The sequence below is a fragment of the Macaca mulatta genome, chromosome 8 (genome assembly GCF_049350105.2).
Source record: "Macaca mulatta isolate MMU2019108-1 chromosome 8, T2T-MMU8v2.0, whole genome shotgun sequence".
In the NCBI taxonomy this organism is placed as follows: Eukaryota; Metazoa; Chordata; class Mammalia; order Primates; family Cercopithecidae; genus Macaca; species Macaca mulatta.
The window spans coordinates 24085409-24101998 of record NC_133413.1 but is presented as its reverse complement, the minus strand read 5'-3'; the positions used below and the strand labels follow the sequence as shown (position 1 = coordinate 24101998).

At 45.7% G+C, this 16590-nt stretch overlaps 1 protein-coding gene and 1 non-coding gene across 2 annotated transcripts in view; both read right to left on the bottom strand.

Annotated features, from left to right (window-relative positions):
* Window positions 1–4334: 4334 nt before the first annotated feature.
* On the bottom strand, window positions 4335–4441 carry LOC114680458 (U6 spliceosomal RNA). The gene has a single exon (XR_003732683.1). It is a non-coding gene; the product is annotated as a U6 spliceosomal RNA (small nuclear RNA).
* A 261-nt stretch (window positions 4442–4702) lies between these two features.
* The window catches only part of SLC39A14 (solute carrier family 39 member 14), a 71026-nt gene continuing 59138 nt past the window's right edge, over window positions 4703–16590 (bottom strand). The window contains exon 9 of the mRNA XM_077943180.1: window positions 4703–4941. Coding sequence (XP_077799306.1) covers window positions 4828–4941 — 114 coding nt within the window. The 3' untranslated portion in view covers window positions 4703–4827. The remainder of the gene's footprint in view (window positions 4942–16590) is intronic.

The following is a 16590-nucleotide window of genomic DNA, read 5'->3' as shown; positions in this document are numbered from 1 at the left end:
TAAGGAGATTCACTCAGTATCTCTGCCTTTCTCCAAGTAGCTTGCTGGTCCTCTGTTTCAATAGCTGCTTAGTCTTCCCACAACAACCAGTGACACCAAACAGTCCTTGATACCATCACTTCCAGCTGTGGGCACGGGTAAGTTCCTTCACTTCTCAGGCCTTGCTTTCCTCTTTTGTAACGTGGGGATTATAATAATATTAATAGGCCCTCCCTGTAGCAGAGGCTGGGATGCTCTGCCCAGATACCCTTCACCATGAGGGATAACCATCTTCTGGTTGCTGCTTTTTTTTTTTTTTTTTTTAAGAGAGAGAGAGAGATGAGGTCTTGCTGTGTTGCCCAGGCTGGAGTGAAGTGGTGCCATCATAGCCCACTGAAGCCTTGAACTGCTGGGCTCAAGTGATCCTCCTGCGTTGGCCTCTCAAAGTACTGGGATTATAGGCATGAGCTACCGTACTCTGCCTGTTTCTTGAGGGCTGGTGGCTGATAGTTCATTGCTGCCCCTTCTCCAGAGAATTGCCTTAGGTTGAATGGGAGCCCCCTCCCCTAAGGAGTTATGACCATCCCTTCCCCAGTCCTAGGAGCAGTGGCTATCACGGCCTCCAGGTCAGACTAAGTTTGCCTCAAGGTGGCCGGGCGCGGTGGCTCAAGCCTGTAATCCCAGCACTTTGGGAGGCCGAGACGGCGGATCACGAGGTCAGGAGATCGAGACCATCCTGGTTAACACGGTGAAACCCCGTCTCTACTAAAAAATACAAAAAATTAGCCGGGCGCGGTGGTGGGCGCCTGTAGTCCCAGCTACTCGGGAGGCTGAGGCAGGAGAATGGTGTGAACCCGGGAGGCGGAGCTTGCAGTGAGCTGAGATTCGGCCACTGCACTCCAGCCGGGGCGACAGAGCGAGACTCTGTCTCAAAAAAAAAAAAAAAAAAAAAAAAAAAGTTTACCTCAAGGTAAGAATAACTTTGTGGTACAACTCAGGCTCCAGAGCTTACTGTGAGAACAGACTGAACTGCCGGAACACATTAAACGAGGTTCATTTTATTTGGATGTTATGAGATGGCCCCAAAATACAGTAGTCGGTTAATTTTTCCATTACTATTATTGAATAATATGTCCCTTCACATTGGTTTGCAATGTTTTCTTTAATTTTATTTTTTATTTTTTTTTTATTGAGACAGAGTCTCACTCTGTCGCCCAGGCTGCTCAGGCTGGAGTGCAGTGGCACAATCTAGTTTCACTGCAACCTCCACCTCCCAGGTTCAAGCAGTTCTCCCTGTCTCAGCCTCCTGATAGCTGGGATTGCAGCCCTCCTGTCCAGCACTGCTCCTAATAGTTCCCGTCACTTTCTATCTCTGTGTTTGGAAAAGGGCGTTAGATCCATGGATTTCTCCCGGAGGAAACCAGGTTGGAAAGGCTTTGATCTGTATAAGCTGAGACCACCAGAAACCTTCACCCATCGCATTGCCTTGCTTTCCTATCCTGGTAGAGGTTTCAAAAGACTTTGGGTTGTTTGGGGCAGACATAGGGAACGTGTCTTGCTCTCTACGGGAATCCATCTCAACTGATTCAATAATAGAATCAGCTATTCTCAGGGCATAAAGGCTGGGAGTGAATAGGGGCTCCGCTGCATCAGCCTTCTAATTGGTCCCTGAGTCTTTGGTCTTGACCTCTTAATCCATTGTCCACACTGACCCCAGAATCAACTTTTTTTTTTTTGAGACAGAGTCTGACTCTGTCCCCCAGGCTGGAGTACAGTGGCATGATTACAGCTCACTGCAGCCTCAACCTCCCAGGCTCAAGCAATCCTTCCACCTTAGCCTCCTGAGTAGCTGAGACTACAGGTGTACACCACCACACCCAGCTAATTTTTAAAATTTTTTGTAGAGACTCAGTCTTGCAACGTTGCCCAGGCTGGGCTCCAACTCCTGGCCTCAAGCGATGCTCCTGCCTCAGCCTCCCAAAGTACTGGGATTACAGGTGTGAGCCACTATGCCCGGCCCAGAGTCAACTTTGTACAGAAAATCTGACTATTGATGCTGCTTCTCATCTCCCTTCAGTGACTCCCCGGAGCCCTTGGGATCCAGTTCAAACCCTGAAACCTGGCCCAACAGCTCCTTCACAGCCTGATCCTGACTCACCTCTATAGCTTCTCTCTGTCTGTAGCCCCATGAGACCTTTCAGGCTGGCCACTTGAAACCATTTGCTATGTTTTTTCAGGGCCAGGGCCCTCCAAGGAAGGATGGGATATGAAGAGCAAGGAGGAAGGGAGGTGTTCTAGATAGGGTAAAGCTGTACAGAGGCATGGGGTTGGAATATGGTGGATATGTTCAGGGCTCCACCCCTTTGGATATTTGATCCTTATAGCCTGGAAATGCCCGTCCTTCTCTACTTTGACTCACAAGTTCAGCCATGGCCTAAGATCCAGCCCTGTTATAATCACCTCTCTGAAGCCTTCCTTAGTCCATCCGGGTAGAGGTAAAGCCTTCCTCTGTGGACCAGGAGCATTTTGTAAACAGATCAACCACCTAATGCATGGTGGATATTATTTATTCACATGTGGCTGTTTTCCCCACCTAGACTATTGAGGCAGAGACTATATCCAGCTTCTTCTTTTTAAAAAATTGTTATTTATTTATATATTTTGAGACAGGATCTTCTCTGTTGCCCAGGTTAGAGTGCAGTGGCGCTGTCATAGCTCACTGCAGCCTCTAACTCCTGGCCTCTAGCAATCCTCCCACCTCAGCCTCCTGAGTAGCTGGGACTACAGGCACACACCACTACGCCCAGCTAATTTTTTAAATTTCTTTTTTGTAGAGATGGGGCCTTGCTATGTTGCCCAGGCTGTCTCGAACTCCTGGCCTCAAACAGTCCACCTACATCGGCCTGCCTCCTAAAGTGCTGGGATTTACAGTCATGAGCTACTGCACCCAGCCTATATTTCCAGTTTCTAGCATGGCCCATTTATATTGTGGTTGCTCAGTAGGTGTTTGTGGATATAATGAATCACTAATCACCTCCATTTCTTTTTTCTTTTTTTTTTTTTTTTTTTTTTTTGTGATGGAGTCTCGCACTGTCGCCTGGGCTGGAGTGCAATGGCACAATCTTGACTCGCTACAACCTCCACTTCCCAGGTTTAAGTGATTCTCCTGCCTCAGCCTCCCAAGTAGCTGGGATTACAGGCGCCCGCCACCATGCCCGGCTAATTTTTTTGTATTTTTAGTAGAGACGGGGTTTCACTATGTTGGCCAGGCCAGTCTTGAACTCCTGACCTCGTGATCCGCCCACCTCAGCTTCCCAAAGTGCTGGGATTACAGGCGTGAGCCACCGCACCTGGCCAATCACCTCTATTTCTTATATGCAATAATTTAGTATGCCCCAGTAGATAAAGTTTGATTCAAAAGATAACTGACCAATTGGAGTATCTAAGAGGCCAAAGACCAAGGATTCATATGGACCAGAATTATTATATTACAGGTGAGGGAAATGAGCCCAGAGGCATCAAGCCACTTACCCACTGTCACACAAGTAGTTGAAAGTACAATTTGAACCCAGCTCTGCTCTCAGGATTTTTCTCTTTTTAATGTTTTAAATATATTTTTCAAAAGTAACACATGCCCATGATTTAACAAAATTAAAGGCCAGGCATGATACTCATGCCTGTAATCCCAACACTTTGGGAGGCCAAGGTGGGTGGATTACCTGAGGGCAGGAGTTCGAGACCAGCCTGGCCAACATGGTAAGACCCCATCTCTGCTAAAACTACAAAAAATTAGCCAGGCGTGGTGGCGCACACCTGTAGTCCCAGCTACTCAGGAGGCTGAGGCAGGAGAATTGCTTGAAACCAGGAGGCGGAGGTTGCGGTGAGCTAAGATTGCACCACTGCACTCCAGCCTGGGCAAGTGAGACTCTGTCTCCAGAAAAAAAAAAAAAAAAAAAGAAAAGAAAAAATTGCTGGGCGCGGTGGCTCACGCCTGTAATCCCAGCACTTTGGGAGGCTGAGGCGGGTGGATCACGAGGTCAGGAGATCGAGACCATCCTGGCCAACATGGTGAAATCCTGTCTCTACTAAAAATACAAAAAATTAGCCGGGCATGGTGGCGGGCGCCTGTAGTCCCAGCTACTTGGGAGGCTGAGGCAGGAGAATGGCGTGAACCTGGGAGGTGGAGCTTGCAGTGAGCCAAGATCGCACCACTGCACTCCAGCCTGGGCGACAGAGCAAGACTCTATCTCAAAAAAAAAAAAAAAAAAAAAAAAAAAAAAAATTAAATACTGCAAAAGTATGTACAAGAAAAGTAAATTCTCACTTCTCTCCCTGACCCTCAGTTTCCTTCTTTTTTTTTCTTTTAATGCGTCACAAATGTGTGCGTCATCCTTGCACAGGAGCCATGCTAATCTTCTCCGTATCATTCCTATTTCAGTATGTGTGCTGTGGAAAAGAGCGCTAGCTTCCTACCTATAAGCAATTCATTGCTTTTTTTTAAGATAGTAATTGTAAAATTCCATAGAATGGAATACTATTCAGCTAATAAAAAAGAAATAATTACTAATATAGGCAACAACATGAATGAATCTCTAAAATACATTATGTTGAGCAGAAGAAGCAAGCCACAAAATGGTATCTACTATATGATTTCATCTGTATAGGAAAAATGGTTATATGAAGTATGATTGAATGGAACATCATGCAGTTAGGAAATACCATATTTTAAATTAGAAAAATATTTGATGACATGAGAAAAGCCTCAGGAGACACTGAAAAATGAAAAAGCTAAAATATAACCATATATATACAGTATTGTCTCCATTTTTATTAACAAACATGGCTGGCTCAGTTACTTGGCAGGCTTAGACAGGAAAATCGCTTGAACCCAGGAGGCAGAGGTTGCAGTGAGCCAAGATGGCACCATTGCACTCCAGTCTGGGCAACAAAGAGAAACTCCATCTAAAAAAACAAAAACAAATACGTGGCTGGGCAGTGGCTCACGCCTGTAAACTCAGCACTTTGGAGGCCAAGGCAGGAAGATCTTGAGCTCAGGAGATCGAGACCAGCCTGGGCAACATGGTGAAACCCATCTCTATAAAAAATACAAAAAAAAATTGCTGGGTGTGGTGGCATGCGTCTGTGGTCCCAGCTACTTGGGAGGCTGAGATGGGCAGATCGTTTGGAAGGCTGAGGTGGGCGGTCTCTGAGGTCGAGGCTGCAGTGAGCTGAGATCGCATCACTGCACTCCGGCCTTGGTGACCCTGTCTAAAAAAAAAAAAAAGAAAAGAAAAGCATAAAATAAAAGCCTTAGGCCAGGCATAGTGGTATTCACCTGTAGTCCCAGCTACTTGGGAGGCTGAGGCAGGAGGATCTATTGAGCCCAGGAGTTTGAGGTCATATTACACTATTTTCATGCCTGTGAATAGCCACTGCACTCCAGCCTGGGCAACATAGCAAGACTCCATTTATTTAAAAATAAAAGGCCTCAAGAAAATATTAATATACTCATTCAACAAGTATGAATTAGGTGTGGACTGTGTGCCAGGCACTGTGTTAGGGATATGGAAACGAACCAAAACTGACATAATTCATACCCTCACTGAGCATAATCTATCAAGGAAAAAAATGTGAATAGCAGCCATCACTTGGTGGTATAATAAAAAAATATTTTTTTCTTTCCAATATTCTATGGTGAGAAAGTATTGCTATATAAATAGGTGAAAATAAGGCCAGGTGCAGTGACTCACGACTGTAATCCCAGCACTTTGGGTGGCTGAGGCAGAAGGATCACTTGAGCCCAGGAGTTCCAAACCGGCCTGGGCAATGACATAGGGAGACCCCGTCTTTATAAAAACAATTTTTTTTTAATTAGCTGGGTGGCCAAGCACGATGGTTCATGCCTGTAATCCCAGCACTTTGGGAGGCTGATGTGGGTGTATCACCTGAGGTCAGGAGTTCGAGACCAACCTGGCCAACATGGTAAAACCCAGTCTCTACCAAAAAATACAAAAAAAATTAGCCCGGGCATTGTGGTGGGTGCCTGTAATCCCAGCTACACGGGAGGCTGAGACAGGAGAATCACTTGAACCCGGGAGCTAGAGGTTATAGTGAGCTGAGATCATGTCATTGCACTCCAGCCTGGGCAACAAGAACGAGACTCTATCTCAAAAAAAAAAAAAAAAAAAATGCCAGGCACGGTGGTGAACACCTGTGGTCCTAGCTACTCAGGAGGCTGAGGTAGGAGGATCACTTGGACCCAGGGAGTTGAGGCTGAAGTGAACCATGATCACACCACCACACTACAGCCTGGGTGGCAGAGCAAGACCCTGTTCTAAAAGAAAAAGAGAGAGAGAGAGAGAGACAGAGAAGGGAGGGAGGGAAAAGAGAGAAAGAGAGAGAGAAAGAAAGAAAGAGAAAGAAGGAGGCACTTTTCTTTGTCTTCACCTATTTATTTATATGTTTATTTGTTGAGACAGGGTCTTGCTCTATTGCCCAGGCCAGAGTGCAGTGGCATGATCATAGCTCACTGCAGCCTCTATCTCCCTTGGCTCAAGTAATCCTCCAACCTCGGCCTCCCAAGTAGCTGGGACCACAGGCATGCCACTGCCATGTCCAGCTATTTTTTTCTTTTTTTAGAGATGGGGGTCTTCCTATGTTGTCCACTCTGGTCTGGAACTCCTGGACTAAAGTGATCCTCCCACCTTGGCCTCACAAAGTGTTGGGATTAGAGGCATGAGCCACTGTGCCGGCTGCTCTTTTCTTTTAAAGTCCTACTTCCAATAGAGTTAAACATTCATTTGCTTTCTCAATGTCTTCTCTGATTAAAACAAAAAACATCTAGAGCCACTCCATGAAAATTTAAAAAGAGGCCGGGCGCGGTGGCTCATGCTTGTAATCCCAGCACTTTGGGAGGCCGAGGCGGGTGGATCATGAGATCAGGAGATCGAGACCATCCTGGCTAACACAGTGAAACCCTGTCTCTACTAAAAGTACAAAGAATTAGTCGGGCGTGGTGGCGGGCGCCTGTAGTCCCAGCTACATGGGAAGCTGAGGCAGGAGAATGGCGTCAACCCAGGAGGCAGAGCTTGCAGTGAGCCGAGACTGGGCCACTGTACTCCAGCATGGGCGACAGAGCGAGACTCCGTCTCAAAAAAAAAAATAAAGAAAAAAAAGAAAATTTAAAAAGAAGAAAACTCTAATTGAGCTCCCTTCCCAAACAACTGTTTTCCCTAACAAATAAAATTTAAGTTCACTGCTGGTGTGGTGGTGTTTTTAGACATTAACAATTCCCAACAATCATTGGAGATCCCAATTCATTCAGCCGGTGGACCTCTCCACCTGGCCAGATGTCCACTTGGTGAATTTAGCATCCCCCCACTTTTTTTTTTTTTTACTTTCTGCATTGGTCAGAAGACATAAATATTTTAAATAACCAAGATTCATGTTTAACTATCATTTCTACACATTTCTTCAAATCTGGGTTTCCTTCTTACAGGGCTTGTGAGCTTTGGTGTATTTCCTCATGAAACTCCCTAAGTACTTCCTAAACCTTAATTAATGACCAGCTCCTCTGAGACATAATTATGAACACTTTTAATTTAACAAAAGCACAGGGAATCCTTGTTTCCACTGTTGTGTGAAAGTAACCTGGCTTTAGTTTCTATTTATATGAAGCCATTAAATGTTAAGCTTCTGTGTTAAATGCAGGTAAGAGAACTGTAGAATATTTTAAAAACTAGAGTAAAATGAGCATTTCTAAAATAGCTACGCAGAACAAAAGGTATTTTATAATGTATAATCTGCAATTTTATATAAAAAGCACTACATAGGCCAGGCATGGTGGCTCACCCCTGTAATCCCAGCACTTTGGGAGGCTGAGGCGGGCAGGTCACCTGAGGTCAGGAGTTTGAGACGAGCCTGACCAACATGGAGAAACCTCATCTCTACTAAAAATACAAAATTAGCCGGGTGTGGTGGCACACACCTGTTAATTCCAGCTACTGGGGAGGCTGAGGCAGGAGAATCGCTTGAACCTGGGAGGAGGAGGTTGCAGTGAGCCAAGATTGCACCATTGTACTCCACCTTGGGCAACAAAGAGTGAAACTCCGTCTCAAAAAACTACATAAATTATTTATAATGTACTATATCATATTTATATTTTATCATATATTTTAATTTATATCCATGAGTGCATTTAGTTTTGATTAAATTACTTTGGAATGACCTGTCCCTCCCACAGTCTTGTGATCTAAAAAGATGACCAAGTCGGCTGGGCAAAGTGGCTCACGCCTGTAATCCCAGCACTTTGGGAGGCTGAGGCTGGTGGATCATGAGGTCAGGTGACAGAGACCATCCTGGCTAACACAGTGAAACTACATCTCTACTAAAAGTACAAAAAATTAGCTGGGTGTGGTGGCATGCACCTGTAGTCCCAGCTGCTCAGGAGGCTGAGGCAGGAGAATTGTTTGAACCCAGGAGGCGGAGGTTGCAGTGAGGCGAGATCATGCCACTGCACTCCAGCCTGGGCAACAGAGTGAAACTGTCTCAAAAAGAAAAAGAAAACCCAAGTCCAGATAAAATATGTAATTTTTTATAATTAGCAAAACATGGCCCAAAGCAACATCCTACCAATAATAGCCTGATATCAATTAGTAATCTCTTTGGATACACGTAAAAAAATGCTAATGAAATTTCTGCTAACTGGTAAATATAGATTTACAGGTTGATATTCAGGCCACTGTTTGGGTAGTGCACAAACCCTTCTTTTCTCCCCGACTTCTTTTTACAGGCATTGGGTGGGCAAACCCCTTAATGGCACATCATCCCTTTGGTCTTCCCAGCAGAATCCCTTATGAAAACTGTGATAAGAATTGGCAGTCCCAGTCCAGGCGCAGTGGCTCACGCCTGTAATCCCAGCACTTTGGGAGGCCGAGGCGGGCGGATCACGAGGTCAGGAGATCGAGACCATCCTGGCTAACAGGGTGAAACCCCGTCTCCACTAAAAATACAACAAATTAGCCGGGTGTGGTGGCGGGCGCCTGTAGTCCCAGCTATTTGGGAGGCTGAGGCAGGAGAATGGTGTGAACCCAGGAGGCGGAGCTTGCAGTCAGCAGAGATTGCGCCACTGCACACCAGCCTGGGAAACAGAGCAAGACTCCATCTCAAAAAAAAAAAATTAAAAAAATTGGGAGTCCCAGACCGGCTGCGGCGGCTCGCCCCTGTAATCCTAGCACTTTGGGAGGCTGAGATGGGTGGATCACTTGAGGCCAGGAGTTAAAGACTAACCTGGCCAACATGGTGAAACCTTGTTTCTACTAAAAATACAGCAATTAGCTGGGTATGATGGCACAGGCTTGTAATCCCAATTTAGGAGGCTGAGACAGGAGAACGGCTTGAACCCAGGAGGTGGAGTTTGCAGTGAGCCGAGATCACACCACTGTACTCCAGACAGAGCCAGACCCTGTCTCCAAAAAGAAAAAGAAAAAAAAAAAAAAGAATTAGGAGCCCCAAAGCTGCTGTCACTTCCTGCTTGTGACTGTTGTTTGCATCATTGCAGAACAGGAGAAAATGGCGGCAACCACTACGTAACACAGTTGATTGGTCCACAGGTAAGATACCAAGGTAAACAGCACTGGCATTCAAGTTGCTTGGGGCAAAAATTTAGAATCAGGGACGCCTTTCCACACACTATATCCTGTCAACTTCCTCCCCCTACTGTCTATTTTCCTATACAGCAGATCTTTTTAAACTTAAAGCATAAAACTGATTTGTCATTCCTCTGGTGAAAACCCTCATTAGGGCCAAGGGCGGTGGCCCACGCCTGTAATCCCAGCACTCTGGGAGGCCAAGGCAGCAGGATTACTTGAGGAGTTGGAGACCAGACTGGGCAACTTAGTGAGACCCCGTCTCTAAAAATAAAATTAAATTAGCCGGGCTGGCTGAGGTGGGAGGATCTCTTGAGTCCAGGAGTTTGAAGCTGCAGTGACCCGTGACCCCATCTCTGAAAGAAACAAAAATAAATGTCTTCTCCTTTCCCGAAGTGGTCTGACTCTTGTCAACTTTGAGCTGGGACCAAACTTCTTCCCCCATGTCCGCTGCAGTCCAGACAGACTGGCCTTGTTTCTGCTGTTCACACATACTGGCCTCAAATAGACGAAGCTTATTTCTGTCTCAGCATTCTTGCATTGACTGGCCCTTTGGCTTAGAACATTCTTCTACAGTTACAAAGCTCAACTCAAATGTCACCTGGTTAGAGCCCTTTCCTGGACCACCTCTATCCCTATCTGCGCATTCCCTACCTCACTACCCTGTGTTAATTTATCTGTAGTACTTGGTTTTTATTTCCCCTCACTCCTTAAGGGAAGCATCTTTGTCTTGTTCACTGCTATGTCATACCATACCTGGCAAAGTTGGAGCTCAACAATTTGTTGAATGAATGGATTTCATCTTACTCTTGTCTGGAGCAGAAGTTTTTCACCTGGGGCACAGGGGCTTCAAGAGATCATTTCCTTCTCGTCTACCTCCCGTCCCCATGCTGCTCCCAATTATAAATGAAATTAAAGGTTTGAGTAGATTTACACATGCTATGAGTGTGTATGAGCAATCATGTATTTTTCTCAAAGGATTCTCAAAGGAATCCAAAGAACAAAATGTTAATTACTACAAGTACAAAGCTTTAATTTATAAAACACTTTTGCGTATTTAGTCCTCATTGTGCTTATACCTACCTTATAAGGTAGGCAGTGTAAAATTATAATTTCTACTTTGTAAAATTATTGAAATGCAGAGAGGTTAAACATGTTAGAGATCACACAGATAGTCAATGATGGAATTGACACAAATCCGTTCTTATGGATGCAAAATCCTGTGGTGTTTTTATTTTTTAATTTATTTTTATTTTTATTTTTTTTGAGACGGAGTGTCGCTCTGTCGCCCAGGCTGGAGTGCAGTGGCCCGATCTCAGCTCACTGCAAGCTCCACCTCCCGGGTTTACGCCATCCTCCTGCCTCAGCCTCCCAAGTAGCTGGGACTACAGGCGCCCGCCACCTCGCCTGGCTAGTTTTTTGTATTTTTTTTAGTAGAGACGGGGTTTCACCATGTTAGCCAGGATGGTCTCGATCTCCTGACCTCGTGATCCACCCGTCTCGGCCTCCCAAAGTGCTGGGATTACAGGCTTGAGCCACTGCGCCCGGCCTATTTTTTTATTTTTTTATTTTTATTTTTATATATGGAGTCTCGCTCTGTCGCCCAGGTTGGAGTGCAGTGGCGCGATCTCGGCTCACTGCAAGCTCCGCCTCCCGGGTTCCCGCCATTCTCCTGCCTCAGCCTCTCGAGTAGCTGGGACTACAGGTGCCCCCACCACGCCCGGCTAATTTTTTGTATTTTTAGTAGAGACGGGGTTTCACCGGTTTCACCGTGTTAGCCAGGATGGTCTTGATCTCCCGACGTCGTGATCCGCCCGTCTCGGCCTCCCAAAGTGCTGGGATTACAGGCGTGAGCCACCGCGCCCGGCCTTTTTTTTTTTTTTTTTTTTTTTTTTTTTGAGATGGAGTCTGGCTCTGTCACCTAGATTGGAGTGCAGTGGCGGGATCTCAGCTCACTGCAAGCTCCACCTCCCGGGTTCACATCATTCTCCTGCCTCAGCCTCCTGAGTAGCTGGGACCACAGGTGCCTGCCACCATGCCCAGCCAATTTTTTGTATTTTTAGTAGAGACAGGGTTTCACTGTGTTAGCCAGGATGGTTTCGATTTCCTGACCTCATGATCCACCTACCTTGGCCTCCCAAAGTGCTGGGATTACAGGCATGAGCCACCATGCCCAGCCAATCTGTGTTCTTTTTGAAGATAAAGACACAATCCAGAACTCTGGGGAAGTAGGTTTGCATTGGTTCTTACCTTCGTTTGCTCAAAAATTACCAAACATCAATACTTTTCCAAGGATTCTCCCATTTAAACTAGTTTACAAGGCTGCTTTAAGTTTTTCAGTGAAAAAACATTATCATCATTTAGATCAAGGCAGTCTTCCATGCAGTCAGCCTCCATTTCAAACAAAATATTGAGAGAACATACTAACCGGCCAGGCATGGGGGCTCATGCCTGTAATCGCAGCACTTTGGGAGGCCGAGGTGGGCAGATCACAAGGTCAAGAGATAGAGGCCAGCCTAGCCAACATGGTGAAACCCTGTCTCTACTAAAAATACAAAAATTAGCTGGGCGTGGTGGCACACACCTGTAGTCCCAGCTACTCGGGAGGCTGAGGCAGGAGAATCGCTTGAACCCAGGAGGCAGAGGTTGCAGTGAGCCGAGATCACACCACTACACAACAGCCTAGGCAAAAGAGTGAGACTCAGTCTCAAAAAAAAGAACATATGAACTGAGGAACACAAAATTATTTTCTACTAAGCTTGGTTGAGCATAATTAGAAAAACAGATTTGTAGGAATATACCTTAAAGCCGAATAAAGACGATATTGAGATCTCTGTTTAGATTTTTATTTTATTTATTTTATTTTTGAGACGGAGTTTTACTCTTGTTGCCCAGGCTGGAGTGCAGTGGTGCAATCTCAGCTCACTGCAACCTTCACCTCCCGGGTTCAAGCGATTCTCCCGCTTCAGCCTCTCAGGTAACTGGGATTACAGGCATGCGCCACCACACACAGCTAATTTTGTATTTTTAGTAGAGATGGGGGCTTCCCCATGTTGGTCAGGCTGGTCTCGAACTCCTGACCTCAGGTGATCCGCCTGTCTCGGCCTCCCAAAGTGCTGGGATTACAGGCTTAAGCCACTGTGCCCGGACTTATTTATTTATTTAGAGACAGAGTTTTACTCTTTTGCCCAGGCTGCAGTGCAGTGGTATGATCTCGGCTCACAGCAACCTCCATGCCCCGGGTTCAAGCGATTCTGCCTCAGCCTCCTGAATAGCTGGGATTATAGGCACCTGCCACCAAGCCTGGCTACTTTTTGTGATTTTAGTAGAGACAGGGTTTTGTCTTGTTTGCTGGGCTGATGTCAAACTCCTGACCTCAGGTGATCCACCTGCCTCGGCCTCCCAAAGTGCTAGGATTACAGGCGTGAGCCACCACACCAGGCCAGATTTTTATTTTTGTAGACAGGTCTCAGTGTTGCCCAGGCTGGTCTCAAATGCTGACCTCAAGCAATCCTCCTGTCTCAGCCTCCCAATGCACCAGGATTGCAGGTGTGAGCCACCACACCCAGTCTGTTTAGATTTTACCTGCCCTTTTAGTTAGAATATTTCACTGAATCATGTATACTGAAAAATCAGTATGATCCCTTTTGTAAAATCAGCTTTCCCAGAAAAGAAAAATGTAAATTCCATCTCTCTCTCCTGTTCTCTTGATTTTCAAGAGGGGGAAAGAATTCTACAGTATTTGCAGAATCTCTACAATACTTAAATTGTGTGAATTTGGCAGCTTAAGCTATTTCACTTCAAGGGCCACATCTATAGAATAAACCAGACAATGGCTTCAACAGAGCTTGTTTTATAAACCTCAAGAAGTTAGAGAACATGCCACTTGAGAGAATCGCCTGTTCTGGGAGCATACTCAAGATCAAAGAGTTTTTTTTTTCTTCCTTACTAGCATCTATAATTAAAGACCTAATCCTTTATTTTAAGCAAGAAAACGATTCCCTTTATTGAATTAGTTGTTTTTCTTCTTAAAACCCAAAGGTTGACATCAAATTTTGGGGTGAATGTCCTATTAATTAGCTTGGGTCATTCTTTGATTTTGATGCATTTAAAATGTTAGCCAAATGCAGGAAGACAAACCATATTTTTTTCTTTTTGAGATAGAGTTTTGCTCTTGTTCTCCTGTTGCCTAGGCTGGAGTGCAATGGCGTGATCTCAGCGCACCGCAACCTCCGCCTCCCGGGTTCAAGTGATTCTCCTGCCTCAGCCTCCCAAGTTGCTGGGATTACAGGCATGTACCACCATGCCAGGCTAATTTTGTATTTTTAGTAGAGACAGTTTCTCCATGTTGGCCAGGCTGGTCTCAAACTCCTAACCTCAGGTCATCCGCCTGTCTTGGCCTCCCAAAGTGCTGGGATTACAGGCATGAGCCACCGCGCCCAGTCCCGACAAACCATATTTTAAGAGAGCACATTGGCCGGTCACGGTGGCTCACACCTGTAATGCCAGCACTTTGGGAGGCCGTAGTGAGTGGATCACCTGAGGTCAGGAATTCGAGACCAGCCTGGCCAACATGGCGAAACCCCATCTCTACTAAAAACACAAAAATTAGCTGTGCATGGCGGCACATACCTGAAATCCCAGCTACTTGGGAGGCTGAGACGAGAATCTCTTGAACCTGGGAGGCAGAGATTGCAGTGAGCTGAGATCGCGCCACTGCACTCCAGCCTGGGCAACAGTGAGACTCCATCTCAAAAAAAAAAAAAAAAGAGCGTGTCATTTAGAATTACTTCATCAAAAAAACTTGTTCAGGAGCCTCCTGTGGGAGATCCTGATGGCTTTGTGTCACACGAATGCATTTGTGAAAACCTGTGTGGATTATTGCCTGAGTTTGTTCTTAGGGAACCTCAGTGTTCCACAGATCTGTAAGTAAACTGGTTGTAGAAAAACATCTAGAGAGTCTGGGTGTGGTGGCTTTCGCCTGTCATCCCAGCACTTTGGGAGGCCTAGGCAGGGGGATTGCTTGAGCCCTGGAGTTCGAGACCAGCCTGGGCAACTTAGCAAGACCTCTTTTCCACTAAAAATCAAAATTAGCCAGGTGTGGTGGCGCATGCCTGTACCCCCAGCTAATTGGAAAGCTGACGTGGGAGAATCACTTGAGACCGGGAGGTTGAGGCTGCAGTGAGCCATGATCGCGCAACTGCACTCCAGCCTGGGTGACAGAGCAAGACCCTGTCTCAAAATAAAATTGAAACAAACAAACAAACATCTACAACCTAGTAGAACTTCTTGGCTTATGATTGCCAGGGTCAGAACACTTTGGGGTTATTCCTTAACCATAATTGATGCTACCATCTTGGAATCTGACCCACTGCTGGATCAAGGATACTTTGTTATAAAGGATAAAGGATTGCTGTTATAAAGGATACTCCGTTAACTCCCTTCCTTCATTAAAAAACAAAAACAAAAACAAAAAAAACCCAACAACCTGACAAGGCATGGGGCAAGAATAGATATCTGGCCGGGCGCGGTGGCTCAAGCCTGTAATCCCAGCACTTCGGGAGGCCAAGACGGGCGGATCACGAGGTCAGGAGATCGAGACCATCCTGGCTAACACAGTGAAACCCCGTCTTTACTAAAAAATACAAAAAAAACTAGCCGGGCGAGGTGGTGGGCGCCTGTAGTCCCAGCTACTCGGGAGGCTGAGGCAGGAGAATGGCGTGAACCTGGGAGGCGGAGCTTGCAGTGAGCTGAGATCAGGCCACTGCACTCCAACCTGGGCGACAGAGCAAGACTCCGTCTCAAAAAAAAAAAAAAAAAAAAAAAAAAGAATAGACATCTGCTGAAAAGAAATAAAACTGTTTTTTGGCTGGCAGTTCTTAGCATCCTTAGCCGAAGGCTGATAAAGGACCCGTGGATCGCTCCCAACCACTGATTTTTTTTCCCCACGATTAAAAAAAAAAGGTCAGCTGAAAGCCACCAATCACGAATGCAATATAATTCTGTTTATTCCAGAGGATGAAAGGGATTCGCCCCTGCTGGGATTTGAACCTGTCACTCTTCAGAAGTCTAGGTATTTCACCCTAGATCATGACGAGTACAAAATCTTTCAAATAGATGAGCATTTTGTTTTTCCACACATCAAAAACACCACGTCCACATTTAGTGTGATTGCTATTTCTTGAAGTGGGTTTTGCCCAAATTCAGTCCAAGCATCACTGAATGGTAAAGTGCACAGAAGGAACAAAATAGGAGAGTACACTCATTATAGCATTTTTTGAATTTCAGTTATTTCACCTTCCACCAAAAATGTCCTAGATGGCTTAGCTGATTAAGAGTATTACAAAGAGATGGATAAGGTCAAGGTTTTAATCTACTTAATGGCTTGTTTGCTTAGCTCTGTTCTACGCGGGCCACAAGTACACCTCTCTCAAACTTAACGTTTCCAAATAAAGGTGGACCGAGTAATAAAGCATAAGCGAAATCATCACCGATGACTGGAAGACACAACAGGAACTGCTCGCCATGGAAAAGGAGCATTTCCACCAACACAGAACTTCAAGACATTTCATTTAGTCTATTTTTTTTTTTTTTTTTGAGATGGCGTCTCACTCTGTTGCCCAGGCTGGAGTGCAGTGGCATGATCTCGTCTCACTGCAACCTCTGCCTCCTGGGTTCAAGTGATTCTCCTGCCTCAGCCTCTTGAGTAACTGGATTTACGGGGGCACACCACCATGCCCGGCTAATTTTTGTATTTTTAGTAGAGACGGGGTTTCACCATGTTGGCCAGGCTGGTCTCAAACTCCTGACCTCAAGTGATCCACCTGCCTTGGCCCCCCAAAGTGCTGGGATTACAGGGGTGAGCCACTGCACCTGGCTCATTTAGTCTTTTCATTCATTCTTTCCATATGGTCAGTGCTGACATCACAGAAAGAAACCAGATACGGCCTCCACCCAGAAGGAA